Here is an 18599-nt window from a genome sequence, read left to right as displayed (position 1 = left end):
TTGTCTTTTGCCAAGAAGCTAGCTGTTGAAGGGTTAAAGAGTCTGGTTTTAGTCGGACTAACACAAAAATTAGGTTTTTATTCTGGCAGATGCAGAACCTGATCTTAGTCTAAATATAATGGTGCTGGTGCTCAACCCTCCCTCAACACATAACTTGGAAAATATGGTGAGACTTGAAGTCTTTGAGGATTAATTTGTCGAGTGCAGACTCTCCATTTCATTTCATTAACACCCTCGTCCAATACTCTGACACCTGGAAGTCGCCCAGAACACTCGCGGTCTTTACAGTCTCCTCCCCCCCACACACACACACACACACACCTCCTGTCCAGATTTATTCTGTTAGTTTAAGAGTCTAACCTGTCACCTGGTCTAACCTGCGCTGCTCATTTCCATGTGCGTTTAAATACAGAAGAGTTAAATAATGAGGTGTTTACAGATCAGGGCAAACTGTACATGACTGTGGAGGTGACGCTCCGACGGGTACACTGAGCACGTTTCAGTCCCCAGTCTTGGCAGTCTGACGACCTGGAGCTTTGACTTTAATTACATTCCTGGGATTTCAGGCTTGTTTGAAAGAAGAGGGAGGCTGGGCTGAGGAGGAGGAGGAGGAGGAGGAGGAGGGGGGGGGGGAGTTATCGGCTCAGAGTGAGAAGCTTGTTAAAATCACCTGTCTTCCTACCTGCCGGGAGTGACATCTGGTTTCCCAACCCTCACCTTCCAACTGAACCCTTCACTCACACACACACACACACACACACACAGACACACACACAGAGATTTAACTGTGCTGGCGGCGCTCCCTCCTCACCTCTGCCATCACTCCCCCTAAAACAGAAGCAACATTTGATACTGTAATCGCAGTGTTGTCACGAAGAAGAAGAAGGAGAAGAAGAAGGAGAAGAAGAAGAAGGAGAAGGAGGAGGAGGAGAAGAAGAAGAAGGGTTTAACTTGCACCTGAAGGAAGGTGTGATGCTACGCTCTGTTTTTTTTTAATGATCAAGCCCTGACAGGAAAAGTCCTGGAGGTTTTTTTCAGTTCCAGGCCTTGTTGCTGAAAAGTTGAAACCCTCTCAGGTTACGACGCAGAGCTTTTTTTAAATTTGTATTAGCGACACAGAGAGATATTTCATTCAAACAGTTTTTTGACACGACGTTATAATATCACAACAATAATAATAGTCAACAGTTAAAAACTGACTTGTGTCAAGTTAGAGACATGGGAATGTAACTCCTGCAGCTTCACACACTTTAGCTTTATTTATTCTTGTAATTAAATCATATTTCATAGATTTCTACTACTACGTCTAATACTTTAAAACACTACTTTTTCCACTCGTGTGCGTTGTAGATTCCCAAATACCAGACTGTTTTCCTCTGATTCATCTCGTATGATTGTGTGTGTGCAGTCGATAGACTGTAGAAACTTCATTTTCCCTTTTGGTTTAAAAACAACAGAACAAACAGACAAACAGAAAAGTCCATCCCTCATGTGCAGGAAATATCACAGTGAATTTGATCCCAGATCCAATCCCAGTCATATTAATGCCTTTGAAAAGTATTGAGAAAATAATTGTTGATTATTCTCAATATTATGTAGGTTTGGGCCATGAAACATGAACATGATATTTCAACAAATCTTAACCAAAAAACTATGATATTTAAATCCCTAAATGTGCAGTTAGTTTCCTGAGAACATGACGTAGCAGGCTTGAGTCAGAGTGGACGCTGCAGACCTCCCTGTGGAGCTCAGTTTGATTGGCAGGTGACCACCAGGAAGTGCAGCGTGAAAACAACCTCGGTAAAGAGCACTTAGCACCTCCTGACGAGCTGTCGACGAAGAGCGACGTCGCAGTTTCCGATGCAGGACACGTATAAAGTAACGGCCACTGACAGCACGCTGCTCCGACGGCCCTCCTCCTCCACCTCCTCCTCCACCTCCTCCCCCCTGAGCGTTCACTGTGTTGTGACCTCCATCTCCATATAGAGCCGCTGTGGGGGGTCATTTTAATAAAACCACTAACTGCAGTGTGTTCAGCTGTACCAGAACATCTTTGTGTTCCATCACAGATGCCTTCGACTGACCCCGACCTCCATAGCGGTGGGTCCTTTGCCTTCGATGGGGTGGGGGAGGGGGCGGGGGGCCTTTTTGGTCCGAGCCCAGGTGTCGGAGACGCTTGGCTGACAGCCATTCAAACTCACTGGTGCAATTGTTTTCTTAGCTATGTTTTCTTTTTTTCTTTTTTCTTTCCTCCTCGAACTGGCAGGAGCAAGTCTGGACGTTCATGTACGAGTGTATGAGGCAGATCAACGTCTCCACGTCAATGTGCTGCACGTGGTGCTTTAAGTTCCTCTCTGTTTATTACTGAGCCAATATGCAGCTTCTTGTCATCGTGTTCAGGTTAGATTAGTGTTTATATCTGTCCTTTCCCTGTGTGTCCAGATGCATAAACTATGATTCAGGAAAGATACTTCGATACGATTTGATTTGAGGCATTAAAATATCTAAATATCTAAAAACTGACTCTTACATATATATGTATATATATATATATATATGTATATATATATATATATATGTATATATATATATATATATATATATACATATGATTTGTGCATTTCCATGTTCACAACTTCAAACTAGGTTGTTTCTTATTGTTTTGATGGATATCAAAGACAACAGTAACATACAAATCAAGTCTCACTTGGAAGCTAGCTGTCTGCTGCCAAGAAGCTAGTTTTTTGCTGCTAAGAAGCTAGCTGTCTGCTTCTAAGAAGTTAGCTGTCTGCTTCTAAGAAGCTAGCTGTCTTTTGCCAATAAGGTAGCTGTCTGCTGCTAAGAAGCTAGCTGTCTTTTGCTGTCTGCTGCTGCTAAGAAGCTAGCTGTCTTTTGCCAATAAGGTAGCTGTCTTAGCTACAAGGCGTAGTTGTCTCCTAAGAAGTTAGCTGTCTGCTTCTAAGACGCTAGTTGTCTCCTAAAGACGCTAGTTGTCTCCTAAGAAGTTAGCTGTCTGCTTCTAAGAAGCTAGTTGTCTGCCTCTAAGAAGTTAGCAGTCTCCTTCTAAGAAGCTAGTTGTCTCCTTCTAAGAAGTTAGCAGTCTGCTTCTAAGAAGCTAGCTGTCTGCTGCTAAAAAGCTAGCTGTCGCCTTCTAAGAAGCTAGCTGTCGTTTGCCAATAAGGTAGCTGTCTGCTGCCAAGAAGCTAGCTGTCTTTTGCCAATAAGGTAGCTGTCTCCTTATAAGAAATTAGCTGTCTGCTGCTATGAAGCTATTTGTTTGCTGCTACGAAGCTAGTTAGTCACTTGTGTAAGTCGCTTTGGATAAAAGCTTCTGCTAAATGACATGTAATGTAAAGTTATCTTTTACTAGGAAGCTAGCTGTTAGTAAGTAACAGCATAGCATTAGCAGCTTTATTAAACCAATGTATAACTTTACAGACAAGCCATCAACCAATGTATAGTGCATTTACAATTATATAATATTCTTTTTATCAATGCATTTGTATATTCTTCATGGTAACTCACGATTATTGATTTATATTGACGAAGCAGTGTCGTAGTTATAAAGTTGTTTTGTAAGGATTCCACATTTATAATAGTAGCCTGAGCAGATGTGCAGGATGTACACAGGTTTGTTTTCAGCACTTAAATGATATAAAATAAGACCTACACACACACACACACACACACACTGAGTAAAACCACCCTCGCAGGAAGACAAATGGTTTCCTCTGAACACCTGTTGTGGTCGTGGCTGTTCCTCCTCTGGCTGTGCGTTGTCTCTCTGATTTATGAGCCGCTATTTGTTGTTGCAAAGATTTTTATCACCAAGGACACAAAAAAAAGAAGCATCAACAGAACGTGTTGCTGTTTGAATAAAAGTGATGTTACACAATTCACCAGAGAAAAAAATCTGTAATCATCATCGAATAAACATGTCAGCTTTGGTGGAATGCGTGTCTGACAAAGTTGGCAGCGATTTTCCATAATATGGTTTAACCTCTAGTCGTGTGTGTGTGTGTGTGTATGTGTGTGTGTGTGTGTGTGTTTAATGTTCTGTGGCTGACCACAGACACGCTGCCACTCCCACACAAACATGGTCACACACAGAGAGACAGTCAACAGCTTAACAAAGACTGTGAGTGTGAGTGTGTGTGTGTGTGTGTGTGTTTGTGTGTGTGTGTGTGCGTGTGCGTGTGTGCGTGTGTGTGTGTGTGTGTTCACACCTCTGCTGCTGAATGACTGTGTGACTGTGAGACGTCTCGCTTCCTCTGAACCTCGTGTCATCGCGACTGTGTTGTTCTTAGTCGACGCCGCAGGTTAAACAAAGGTGAGGAGAGAAAGAAAACATTTCCCATAATGCTTCAGTCAGGAAACTGTGGTGACCTGCAGAAGTCTGGCAAACACACAGGATGGATGGATGATGGATGGATAGACACGTAGGTTGGTAGGTCGGTAAATAATTGGATGGATAAATAGGTATATAGGTGGTTAGGTAGTTGGGTGGGTGGATAAATGAGTAGGTTGGATGATAGATGGAGTGTTTGTTTGTATACAGCAGCAGAGCGGGGCGGGCGGGGACAAGACTTCCACTATTCGTGGGAGCTTTTTTTGTGTGTTTTCAGTTGTACTCCATCTGGTTTGGCATCGTCTTGCGTTGTCAGTGCAATAATGTCACCGGGTGACACTTGTGTGGAGCTGATGTTGAACTGAACTGACATGGTAACAGACATTTGAATTGTATTTCAAATATATATATATATGTCCAGGGTGTACCCCGCCTATCGCCCCATGTAGCTGAGATTGGCACAGCACCCCCCGCGACCCTCTGGTGGAGGATGAAGCGGTTAGATGATGACTGACTGACTGATATATATATATATATATATATATATATATATGTATATATATGTACATATATATACGTATATATATGTAAGAGAGAGAGAGAGAGTCAGTGTATTTGAAGATCATCTCTGTCGTATGTTTAGGTTGTTACACACACATACATACATGTGAACATTCCCTGCTGGTATGCAGCTTCTGTGTATATTATGAAAGATGGAGTGGTGGGGGGGGTTGGTGGTGCAGGAAAAAGAACATTTCAGTGGAGCACATCACACAGGTGGAGTTTTACCTACCTTGACATTAACAAATGCACACACACACACACACACACACACAATGAGCCTCCAGGTCACTTCAGTGTGGGTGTGTTTGGTAAATATGCCATCCCTGCCTTCCCAGGTCCAGGGAGAATGTGCAGCTTTCATTCGTCTGATTAAGGGGCGAGGACAAATACGCCCTTAAAGGCAAAGCCCAGCTATACTTCTACACACACACACACACAGACACACACACACACACACACACACACTGTGCGTCCTCAGCGCAGGTGTCGTCCCACACAGTTCTTTCCAAAACAGAAAAAGCCGGCGCTGATAAGAATGAATCATGGATGTTGTTGTGAATCTGCTGTACAGGGTTTGAGTCATGAACGTCCTCCACGTTCATGACTCAAACATTTAGCGCTTTCCACAGATTTTTCTTCACTAATTTACAACTTAATTCTTACATTGATGCCGATGGGAGTGAATGCCAATCAAAACCCCTTCAAACCAATGTTTAAACAGGTTTTCTGAGCGGTGGGGATTGGTTTATAAGACGGTAAATTTGACACACAGTGAGAAGTTATTTACTCCAAAAGTCCTATTTTGAATTTCTTTTGACAGATATTCCATAAACCCCGTTATTTATTTCTACTTTTTATTGCAGGTTTTAACATCAGAGGAAAAGTTTTATACATTTTTCTATTCATTCTGACATTTTTACACATTTTTTTAAGCAACAAATAGAATTGTTGTGTAAGGGTTTGTAATTATCCCTCAAAATAATCACTCTTGTAAGTTTTTTACTGTTCATTTCCATGACCCACTTAAATCTTAAATTCCTCTTCTTTGTTTGTTTTATTGTCATTTTGACAATGTTTTTAGTCAACATGTAGTTTCTTTGACATTTTTTTATCTTTAGCAAACAAATGTGGTGCACTTTGAGCCGATATTGTGATTGTATTTATTTTTACTGATAAGTTTGTGAACCCTTTAACACCTCAGCCTCAATTCCTGCATAAGCTGCAGTGACATTACCGCAATAACCACGACGTTGGCTTTCACATGCAACTTCTCGGCTTTTTACAAACCCCTCTGTTAGATTACTGAGCAAATCTGCAGCTTCTTGTCATCGTGTTCAGGTTAGATTAGTGTTTATTTTGTCCTTTAGAGGACGTTTCCCTGTGTGTCCAGATCCATAAACTATGATTCAGGAAAGATACTTTGATACGATTTGATTTGATGCATTAAAATATCTAAATATCTAAAAACCGAAGGAAATAATGTTCCATGTTCACAACCTAGTTAGAAGTTGTGAACATGGAAGTACACAAATCAATAAAATATATAACATTATTATTATTGTTTTGATTGATATCAAAGACAACAGTAATGTTAAAATCAAGTCTCACTTGGAAGCTAGCTGTCTTTTGTCAAGAAGCTAGTTTCTGCTTATAAGAAGCTAGATAAAAGCGTTTGCTAAATGACATGTAATGTAATGTAATGTAGTTGTCTGCTTCTAAGAAGCTAGTTGTCTGCTTCTAAGAAGCTAGTTTCTGCTTATAAGAAGCTAGCTGTCTGCTTATAAGAAGCTAGCTGTCTGCTTATAAGAAGCTAGCTGTCTGCTTATAAGAAGCTAGTTGTCTGCTTATAAGAAGCTAGTTTCTGCTTATAAGAAGCTAGTTTATGCTTATAAGAAGCTAGTTTATGCTTATAAGAAGCTAGTTTCTGCTTCTAAGAAGCTAGCTCTCTGCTTCTTAGAAGCTAGCTGTCGGCTGCTAAGAAGCCATTTGTTTGCTGCTACGAAGCTAGTTATCGTTTGCTAAGACACTAGCTGTCTGAACAAACTAGATAGCACAACTATGGTAATGCAAAGTGCGCTTGTGCAAACGCGTCGTCTGCGATACTCTCTGTGTTTCAGTAAATTTGATCGTAGTTTTTGTCTTTTCAGCCCTTCATTTAATGTCTTCATGGCGGTTTCTCTTGTTTCAGCTGTGACATATGGAACATGAGGAGAAGCTAACAGCGTCACACTTTCATCATCATCACAGTTTCAGTGGAATCTAAATTCCTCTGCTCTCTCTTTCAGTCTCACACACTCCACTCTATTTATGATCATGTGCCATGTTTCCGTTCTCCCCCTCTCTCCCCCTCTCTCCCCCTCTCTCCTCTGTAATCTTAAATAGGTTTCACATGGAGCTGTGGTCAGGCCTTGTTTCTCTTGGCAGAGTCGTGTCACTGCAGACACTTCCTCTTTGCCTTCTTGGAGGATGAAACATTTTATTTCTGGTTGGAGAGTTTGTGCTCCGTCCCCCCCGACGTCCTTTGATTTATATATTATTTCATTTCCTCTCTCCAAATTGGATGCAGATTATTTTTCTTTTGCAGTGACAGGGTTTCAGGCGGCGGTGGCGGTGGCGGTGGCAGTGGTGGTGATACCGTGGCGTGGTCTGGGGGTTAATTTTAGAGAAGGAAGTTGATATTTTTCCATTTGCATAAGAGGATCCTCTTAGAGCGAATGTTTCAGATGTCACTGCACATCATCCATTGTTGCCTTGCATTTTTAAAATCTTCTTTTCTTTGTCCTTTGAAGCTCAAACGTGATAAATCAGTTCTTCCTCAAACTTTTCTCTTTATTGCCCAATGTTAAAATACAGTGGTGTAAATAGACTTTTCACAGGAGGCAGATTTCTTCCCTCCTCTTCCTCACACATTCACAGTCTCTGTATAAAGTACCTTAAAGGGATTCTTGAAGTATGTGACCAGAAAATGACTTTGGTAGAGGTTGAAGTGACTTTTAAATATTCAACACAGCAGATGGAGATGTTTAAAATGCACGCAGAGATGACCAAACACGACAGTTTTAAGTCTAAACGGTGTTTTCTTCTTCATTTGACCACAGTCTGGCGTCAGTAATGTTGCATCACTGCCTCTTTATGCTCTCGCTTTACTTTAAAGATGTTGTTTCTCATCAGTTTTACGCGCCATGCTTCTGTTTTGTATGTTCATGACTTCCTCTAACGTTTACATGCATGTACTCTACCTGTGTGTGTGTTACATGTGCGTTTGCACACGCGAGTGCGTGCACGTATGTGCGTCTGCAGAGTATGTGCGCTGGACTTGTGGATTGATGGAGGAGAGGAGGTTTTGTGGGAGAGAGGAAGCGGGTGACGGGGGTGTGGGGTGGGGTGAGGCTCGCTCCTGTAAATGTGGCCGTTTGTGTGTGAGGGAGGGAGTGGGTGAGGCAGGAGGGGGGAGGACTGGATGTAGCCCACTGTAGACACAAGGGCGGATTGATAGTAAACACACACGCGGGGTCTAGTGGATCTGCTGCCGTAGCCGAGCTAACAAGCCCTTCATTAAGGACGTCTGATTCACTCACTGAGCACCTTTGTTGGAGGAGGAAGCGAAAAGTACACCAGACAGATTTGACCTGAGAACGCTGCTATGTGCTGCCAGCAGGCAGCAAGACTGCTTTCTCCTCCTCCTCCTCCTCCTCCAGGAGAGTTTATTTTCGTCACTCTCAACAGGTTGTCTCATGGCACACACGCCTCCTCTCACCTTCACCCAGTAAATACTGAGGGAGAAAATATGTTTTTACGCTTTTTCACTTCACAGCTCCGACTCGACTCAGCGCGTAGTATCTGGTTCCTGCTCTGATACTAAAATGTGACGTTGCCAGATTTAGCGACAGCTGATGAGCCGTGAGCGCGACGTCTGAAATTTGCATAACTGCCAGTAATGAAGCAGAAAGATCGCTTTCAGTGTTGTGTTTTGTTTTTGTTTCTGATTTTTCAGCGTCTTTAATGTGAACATTGTCTGGTTTCTTTGCTCCACGTCACAGAGAAATCATTAAAAGCTGAATAATGTTTGGTTTGTGGACAAAAACAAGACATTTGATGGACATTTTTCAACATTTTTGGACCAAACAAGTTCTCGGACAGATGAAATGACTCTGAAAATTAAATGTCAGTTGCAGCACCTGCTAGAAACCCAGTTTTATTTTGTGCATACATGTGCAAAGTGTGGCCACTTCCTGTCACTTGTGGCCACTTCCTGTCAAAACAGTACGCGGCAGCTTCAGGGATTTTAAATCAAAATAATGTTCTTTTTCATTTCAGAAGTTAGAGTTCAGGGATTCTTCTCGTGTAGAACAAGTCATTTTTCTGGTAGTGACAGAAAGGTAGCATGTAGCCTGCTAACACTAGCATTCCCACATTTACTCACTGTAGCTTTAAGGCTTTTTGCCTCTCGGTATATTATTTTTGGCGCTGTGCTCTTTGTTCCCTTTAACCTCTGACCTTCATCACTGGCTCTGACTCTATTTACCTGTTTTATTTCTTGGAGATTTCACAGCTGTGTGCTGCACAGTTTCACTGCTGCCTCTTTTTTTTTAATGAACACTGAAGACTCGGGACTCGAGGTCATTACCGTCTCTATTATGCATCTCCGTCTAAATGTTGATATTCACCACTTTTTATTCCACTCGTAAATTTCTCCGCTCGCCACGTTCTGGTGCTAAAAAGTGTCGGGTGTGTTTATGCAGCCCCACTCTGCTATGTTCTTATTTATATTCTGTTATTCTCCGCTGGATCTCCTTACGCCGCTCGCTGCTACAATGGCTTCATTTCCTCTCTGGGGTTCATTTAAAGTTTTTGCTTTGTCTTATTTTACAAGGTCAACAGGACCTCACATTCAGTGCAGTGAGCAGCAGAGCATAAAGGAATGTCGTGGCTCCCTGATCGCTGGGAGCACGGGGGGCCAGCGAGGGCCCGCGAGGGCCAGCGAGGGCCAGTGAGGGCCAGCGAGGGCCAGCGAGGGCCAGCGAGGGCCAGCGAGGGCCAGCGAGGGCCCGCTGCCCCCCGAGCTGAGCATGACACGTGCCCCGTCCTCATGTCATAACCTCATTAAAACGACTTCACTGACTCTAAGCTCACAGAGTTTACTCTTGTTAATATATAATATCTTCTATTGATATCCAGGTTACACCCATTTCCTTTTATTAATCGATTCAATTGGATAATGTCATTGCTTTATTGTTTTATGACATATTATATAAAAGTATAAAGAGAACATAGACGTGCAGAGGCTCGCGGATCTCGGCTCTCTGTCTTTGTATTTATGTTTTTATTGATGTTTTTAATGCCAGCTCAGCTTCTTATTGACTATTATGGAAGCAGAATGAGACGAGTTAAGGACGACTTCCATTCTACTTCCTGGACTTGTAGTGTAAGATCTCCAGAAGACGTTGTTGATTGTCGAGTCTCGTCTCCTGTTTTTTGGGACGGAGGCTCAAGTGCGACAGATGATCCAAAACAATCGTCAGCAGCTGTTTCCGATGCTGGAACCTTGAGATTTCTACTGTAGGGTGTGAACATAGCTGTTGGTGGAGCAGCCAATAGGAGGCGTCCTCTCGTCTCGGAAGTCTTTCTGTAACTGGACAGTGTGCGATTCGAATGGATTTATTGACTAATAACGTTGAAAACTATATGTTGCCAGCCAGCTTTAAAGAGGTTTTATTGTCCATGCTGGTTCTTAGCGACTTCCTTGCTCTATTTTTAACGATCTTCAGTCTGAACCATCTCTTCCTGTCTGTAGAAACTGATCAACAGTCACTTCCAGGCTCCAGCAAACACGTGATTGTCATTATATTTGTCTGAGCCCAGTCTGTCTCACTCTGACATTTATTGACAGCAGTTCTGGAGATTATTAATAAAACCGTCTGTGTGTGATTATTATTGCTCTTCCACACACACACACACACACACATACATGTTGGTGTTTATGTCGTTGTATGTTCCTGTGAGTGTGTGAGACGTTGGAGAACCACCGGGGGAAACGTGTCATTAGAGTAATATGTGGAAACAAGGATGTGGCGACTGCTTCACTTCAGTTTATATATCACTTTTCCAGCGAGGCTTTTAGAAGCTCTGTGGTTTAACAGGCTCTGCTGAGATTTTATTAAAGTGGAATGACTGACACACTGCTGCTGCTGCTGCTGCTGCTGCTGCTGCTGCTGATGGTAGCAGTATATGAAGGGGCCATAAATCTCAATATAGTATAATTAACAGTGAACTTCACATACATGCCTCAATATTGTTTTTCATACTTGCGTTTCTTCATAATTGTTCTTCATATATTCATTATTACATCCCTGCCCTTATTTAAAAAAAACTTGTTCTCTATCAAAGCTGACTGTACATGTTTAGTTTATTTAGTTTCAGCTTTAGTTTCTTTCCTTTTCTCTCATCCACCTTTTTTAAAAAATAATAATGATCACAATTCTAATAATCATAATACATAATACACCACCATCAAAACAAATTTTCATTTCACCACAACCGGGTGAGGCACACCTCTGATTTTGGTTCTGCCAGTGAATAGTTTATTATCATTATTATTGTTATTATTATTATTATGATAATAATAACAATAATAATAATAATAATACTAGTATTATTGTGTATTAGCAGTATCAAGTGTTTCATTAAACTGCAGCTGTTTTCTCTGCTTCTTTTTCGTCGGTTCTTCTCACGACGAGTGTTTAAAAATAACACTTTTGTGCAAATGTACGGACTCTGTCTCTCACGTCTGCGTTTGTCTGTGATTCACTGACTTTTATCTGGTTTTAAGGACAGTTTTGTAGATGAGTAGTAATCTGTCACCTGACCTACAGAGCTTCACCTTGCTACCAGATTTCAGTGGACTTGATTATAACGTGGACCCGTCAGGACTAAGTGGACCCGCCGGGCTTTGGTGTCGCCAGCACTGCATCATGTGAGCACAGACTGACTCTTTAGCATTATTAAAGTTTCTGTTTAACGTGAAGCAGCTGCAGTGAAGAGCTCACTGTGCACGTTTCTGCTTCATCATCAAAAAAAGAAACTTGACAATCCGGACCGATTTTGTTTTGGGTCACTCTGAGTCAGCAACTTTCAGCCCGACTCCACAACTGAGAGGTTGTTGAATAATTGCAGCTATTTACTTCGTGTCGGGCTCAGAGCCACGACGTTCAGGAGCCGTGAACGACGTATATATTTAAGTGATTTCTGACTTCATTTATGAAGGGAATGAAAGATAGAGTCTGCATCGCAATAAAATAGAAAAGACTGAGATCTTTCATTTGTTTTTGGACTGCTGCACTGAACCTCAATGTAAGATCTGTACATTTACAGAAGGCCTGGAGGCCCTTTAGGTCTTCAGGGGGGTTGTAGGTTGAGTTGGGGTATCAGGGTGGCAGTGAGGGGGGGTCGATGCTGGACTCTTGGCTCCGGTGTCGTTTACAAACAAACTTGCTCTGTCGCTCGCCCTGTTTGCCTTTGTGGTTTTCTGTTTTTTCATGTCCTGCAAACACACGGCGGGAAACACTGGCTTGTTGATCGCTTTCACAGAGTCGCTCATAAACCCAGCAGCATGAATGTGCAGGCCTGTGTGTGTGTGTGTGTGTGTGTGTGTGTGTGTGTGTGCGTGCTTCAGAGCGGCTCCGGACATATTTTTTAATGAGGTCGCGGGACGTTGTGGAAGTAAACAACCAAATAACTATTGGCTGGTGATATCTGCGGCACGTCGAGGCAAACGTGTCCCCGTTCATGTGCGTTTGGGCGTAAATAAGAAGTGACACTGTTTGTCTGTTCCTGTTTATGGACGTTGCCTGGAAACGACACTAAATCACATTGTTCAACATGTGGCATCCCTCGCTGACTCGCCCTCAGTCCGTTTGTAAACAGGGAAGCGGGATACATGGCTTCATTGTTTTCCATCATTATTACTGACAGGCCCAAATTACTTGAATGATGGGAAACCCTTATACAAAATTAACCCGGCCCTGTGTGTTTACCCTGCCTAAATCATGCTGCTCACTGGCTTGAAACAGAAGGGGGGGGGGCCTCAGCCTCACATCCTGACATCTGCATAGCACCTGTCCTGAGCTGTGCACACTCACACATCTATCTCCCCTCATGTGAAAAACACCATGACTTCTCTCCTCCTGTCTCCACTGAGTCGTCGTTGTTGATATTTTTCATTAAATGGAAACTTTTTTTACACAGTCAAATGTGTCCGGGTCGGGTTCTGGTTCTGGTTCAGGGTCTGGTTAACATTATGTATAGTGGACCCGGCAGTCTCATCTCAGCAGCATTAGCTAACAGTTACTGTTAGAATGGTGTCCTTCCTCCATTTTAAACAATTTTACATGAACGTCCTTAAACGAACGTGAAGAATAGGTTAACCAGTGTAGTAAGTTAGCATAGCTAGCTCAAATATTGGCTTGTGTTTCTGTCATTTTCATAGTTTAAATGTCAAGTTTACGACATTTCAGAAATGTAACGTATGTTTGTAGAATTGTTTTAAATGAAATATTTTAGTTTCATTTAAATGTACTTTTATTTGTGCTTTAGGCAATTATGTGTGATGTAGGTCACCATGTGTTTGTGTTTTAGAAGCAGAAGATTACGACGCTGGTTTACAGTCTGCGGTGTCACCAGTAGGTGTCACTGTGTCCTGGACACTGAACCACTAATGAGAATGTTTCATGAATGAAGAGGTTCTACAGATACGTGAAGAAGGTCCTGGTGAAGTTCTAGAGATCCTTTAAGAGACAGCAGTGGTCAATGAGGAGATTCCTACACTCTTTGTGTCAATAAGAAGGTTCTGTGTGTACTTTTAGAAGTTTTAGTAGACAATCGCTAGGATCTACCGGCCCTTTAAGGACATTCAGTGAGTCTTGGAGGATGTGAAGACCCTTTTAGAGGTCTAAGAAGTTCTTATTCGGCCTTCAGGAGGTTCTAGTGGTCATTCAGGAGGTGTGCAGTAGTACTTTAGAAGGTCATGGGAGTCCATCAGTACAGGTTTTTTTGAGGATTTGTGGTAGTTGAAGACGGTTAAGACAGTATCTGAAGACCACCATCAGTAAAATGGAGGAAAAGCATTGATAATTCCCAAATACTTCAATACTTCAATACTTCATGAGCAGAGAGAAGATGCTGTGCAGGCTCCTGTGGACTGTCAGGGTGTGGTTATCTGTGCAGCTGTAGAGGAAAGCACATTGTTGTGCATGAACACTCCCACTGTTCAGTGTGTCACATGACCGCGTGTCCCACTGACCTCCCACCACACGTTATCAGTGGTTGTTCAGGCCGATCGTTTCCTGTGAGGCTCTTGTTGGAGGAAGGTGTGTGTGAACACACTCCGGAGGGTGGCACTGCAGTGAAAGTGCTGCCTGGCCTCCGTCAGCCATCGCCGCTGATTCGGAAGTGAGTCACCGCTGTGGCGTGTGCACAAACTCTCCCAAAGGTCACCTGCTGCACTCGTGTCAGCCGTTGCATAATTCTATCAGTCGTTCTGACACTGTAGACGCTGCAGAGCCAAAGAAAGCTGCTCTAAAGGCAGAAATAAACCTGAGTTCAGGCTGATTTTAAACGGCAGAACCAGGAAACACACAAAGTCAGAATCAATTCAACTCCACATATGGTCTCCAGAGACAAACATAAAGTATTGACATTTTTAAGACCCTCAAACTTGTTTAAGGTCAACGGTTATTTATACGTACAGCTGTAAATACATCATAAAAAAAGGCACAACAATAAAATAAACAACACAATATAAATAAATAAAAGGAATCATTTTACTTGCACGCAACTAGGATTAAAACCAAACCGATGGGTCTGAAGCAGTGACTTCAAACTCAAGGGTTCCAATTATTAAATACTTAAAGTTAAAACTATTTCATAATATCACATGCTTTACATGTTTCCTGTGACCTGTAACCGTGGTTTTAGTCGAAGTCTTGATGAACTAATAATATCAAACTGAGATTTAACTCTAGATGGTTTTGTCAGATTAAAATCTGTCTGAGTCTAAATGATTTCAGATTGAAACTAACACAATAGTTCATCACATTAACACGGTGACTTTTATTCATAGGCTTGAGTTTCCTTTTCACACCTCACGTGTTTGTGAAGCAGAGACGTTTGATGCAGATTACATGGGACTGTTGTCCGTGTGTTGCTTTCCTTAATTGTGCCAGAAACACTCCAGAATGATGTGATTGTCTCGCTGGTCCATAACAGCTGCTTATAAACACAAATAAGTCGGGCCAGGTTTTTTGTTTTAAATGAGGCGTCCTCACTCTTTATATAAGGAAAACAAATGATCTCACTCGATTAGAGAGTATAAATTATGACCAGAGTGTAGATTAACCTGATATTTCTGTGTTCTTTTACCCATCCGAGCGATAATCCACATGTCAGTCTAGATTATTATTAACTTTACTGACAGTGACCTTTTCTTTCCTTTTTAACTGTGTGCTGTAAAAGGACCGTGTCCCTGCGTGACGTCACGTGATCAGCCTCCGCTCACATGATTTGAGGTTCTGCGTGACAGCTGAATATCTGTCTCTGTTTCCTGTCGCAGATAACGGCAGTATGCAGAGAGGCCGCCCTGCTGGCCCTGCAGGAGGACATCAAAGCCCAGCACGTCCACGCCAGACACTTTGAGAGCGCCCTGAACGCTGTGAAGCCGCGCATCCCCGACTCTCTCATCCACTCATATATCAGCTATCAGCAGCAGCACAGTGGCCTGTGCTTCTTCTGACCCCCAGGCTGCTGCTGCTGCTGCTGCTGCTGCTGCTGAGTACACATTCAAAGCCTAGTTTTGTTCTAAAAGTGTGCGTTTGAAATAGCCTCAAACTGCTGGACAAGTCACAGAGTATTGGTTGATTTTCTTTTTTTGTTATTGTTCAAGTTTTGTGTTTTATAGCTGCTACAAAATGAATGTGGTTAATGGTTTTGTTTTCACTCTCCTGACTGGAAACAGTGTTTTTCTACTAGATATGAATAAATGCATCATTTGTGCTTCTACAATAAAAGCATCCACCATTGTCCAGTGTAACAATAAATACTTCCCATGTTTCCACTTCCACTGTGTTATTTTTGAACGTTAAAATATTTGATACTAGTATTTAATAGTATTTTTACTATACCACGATTTCTTAGAGAGCTAGCTTCTGTCGCTAAGACTCGGTGTGTAATCTTTGTTTCTGTGGTGTTAGCTCATAGAGGGATATAATCAGGACCAGTAATCCTGATGGAGAACAAAACCTGGTCCTAGTGAGGCAGAACCTGGTTAAATTGCAGGTTAGGGTTATTAACTAATGTCAGCTGTGAAGATAATGGAGTTTTAATCATTTAAAACTGAATCATTTTAAAGACATTTGAACGTCATCGTGTTCACGTAACAGTTACTGACACAGATTAATCGATTCATTGATGATGAAAATAATCGTTGATTGCAGCCTTTAAGTAATTGTTAAGGCAGCGTGTGTGTGTGTGTGTGTGTGTCAGGACGCGTTCAGGGACCTCTCTTCTTGTGAATCCACGGGGAGAAAAAGTCACCGCTGCTTTATTCGTCACATCCATGGAAAATCAGATAATTGCTGTAATCGTGAACACTTCCGACCACTGAGACGCGGCCATCTGTCGCTCTGCACGCGCACTTTACAACTTTATTATTAACATCACCGACAGGCGGCGCTTTTTAAATATCTATATATGTTATTGTTATTATTATTTAATTCTACTTTAGATTCTACTGAGTCACTGACTTCTATTTGTATTACTTTCTTTTTTTAGGCATCAACTGACCCGAGGTGACACCGAGGCTCACTCACTCACTCACTCACTCATTCATGTATTGATTTTTCCATTTGAATGGGATAAATTGACTTTGTATTGAACTTCCCTTTTCTCATGGATCCGGATGTAGCGCATCCGCACACCAATCAAACCAGACAGTCAGGAACACGGGGAGAGCAGGAGTGAAGGGGGAGCGAACGAGGGAGGGAGGGAGGGGAGGAACGGGAGTCTTTCCCCCTGGCTGCAGGAGCTGCGTGTTTTTTAAGGTGGACTGACTGGTTCTTCATGTGTCCAAAAAACCCACATCCACCTCCCACTCTGTTCAACACCACAGTCACCAAATATGACTGTCATGTCACCACTGTAATGATAATTATAATAATAATAATAATGATAATAATAATTATTATTATAATAATATAATGCAGCTGCACACACGCGCGCGCGCACACAGATGACATGCGCTCATGCGTAATGGGAACATTCCAGTGTGGAGCAAAGACATCCTGTTGATGTTTCCTCCCCTCTAATTCACACATTTACTGTTGTTAACTCAATTATATATATTATATATTATATTATTATATAGGTAAGTATCAGCCTTATAAAGTTCATTAACCTTCATTTGTCACATTATAAACTCATTTATACTTCATTTACGTTCATTTTACATCACATAAGTAGTGATTTAACTACATTTATCTTTATTTCCCGTATAAATAAGTCCATTTGTAACACTTTTGAGTTGGTTTTACACGCTAAAAGTATTAGTTTAACAACACTAATCTCCATTTTCCATAGTAATAAGCCTATTTTTAACACTTTGGAGTTCAGTAACATTGATTTTACATGTTAAAAGTAAGAAGATCTCACTCCATTAATCTTCATTTTCCACATTAATAAGTTTCCCAAGCCGTAATTTCCCCTTATTAACGAGTCCTTAAACACCACCTTCAAACAACCTTTAATGAATTTAAAGTACATTAACATAAAAACAATAATAATAATAATAATAATATCCACAGAGGTATTCGTTGAAGTCTAGTAATCTTCATGTTCCACGTTCATACATGTGTTTGATGTGAGTCACATTTTCCACATTAACATTCAAATCTCCTCTGTTTTTGAATGTATTTCATTTCCACACAAACACAATTGAAAGCATTAAAGTCTTCAACTGTCATAACCTTCACTGATTCACACAGTCAAGCTTAGATTATCTCTTTTCATGGATTATATCTGTGGACCGATGACAACACGTGACTCGTGTGTTACAGCTACGTTTAGTCACTTTAAACATTATTCACATCATTATTCATAACCCACAAGAACGGAAACTGACGCGCGCGCGCGTGTGCGTGTGTGTGTGTGTGAGTGTGTGTGTGTGTGTGTGTGTGTGTGTGTTCCCCTCGCTCCACCTTAAGTGCTGCACACATCTCTATCGTCCGGCCTTCTCCATCTGCCCAATGAATCAGGAGCGGATGCGATGTATCCTTTTTCAGTGGAGTGAATGGGCCAATGGGAGTTGTCTTGTCGAGCAAACACTGAGTCCTGAGTTCTCATTCATTCAGTACACAACAGGCCACGGACACACACACACACGCACACACACACTCACTCTCTCACCGCGGTCTGTGTGACGCTTTTTATGCACCAGAGAGAGAGACAGCGCAACATAAGCGACAAACCTCGAGTCACGCACAAGAAACGCTTGGATACTAAAACAAGAATCGTCTTTTTTTTCCACGCACACGCGGGACTTGTTCCACAAATTGCGCTCGTGTTGCGTGAAGATCGGTCTGTGAAGTGCGCAGCGGCAGCGGCAGAAGCAGCAGCAGCAGCAGCGGCAGAAGCAGCAGAC

General features: G+C 42.0%; 1 protein-coding gene across 1 annotated transcript in view; it reads left to right on the top strand.

Moving 5' to 3' along the window:
• Positions 1–16019, top strand: part of spata5 (spermatogenesis associated 5) — a 94753-nt gene extending 78734 nt beyond the window's left edge. Inside the window, exon 17 of the mRNA XM_044040759.1 lies at positions 15519–16019. Within this exon, the coding sequence (XP_043896694.1) occupies positions 15519–15698 (180 nt within the window). The 3' untranslated portion in view covers positions 15699–16019. The remainder of the gene's footprint in view (positions 1–15518) is intronic.
• Positions 16020–18599: the final 2580 nt, after the last annotated feature.

Source organism: Solea senegalensis, linkage group LG12 (genome assembly GCF_019176455.1).
Source record: "Solea senegalensis isolate Sse05_10M linkage group LG12, IFAPA_SoseM_1, whole genome shotgun sequence".
NCBI lineage: Eukaryota > Metazoa > Chordata > Actinopteri > Pleuronectiformes > Soleidae > Solea > Solea senegalensis.
This window is presented reverse-complemented; position numbering and strand designations above follow the sequence as displayed.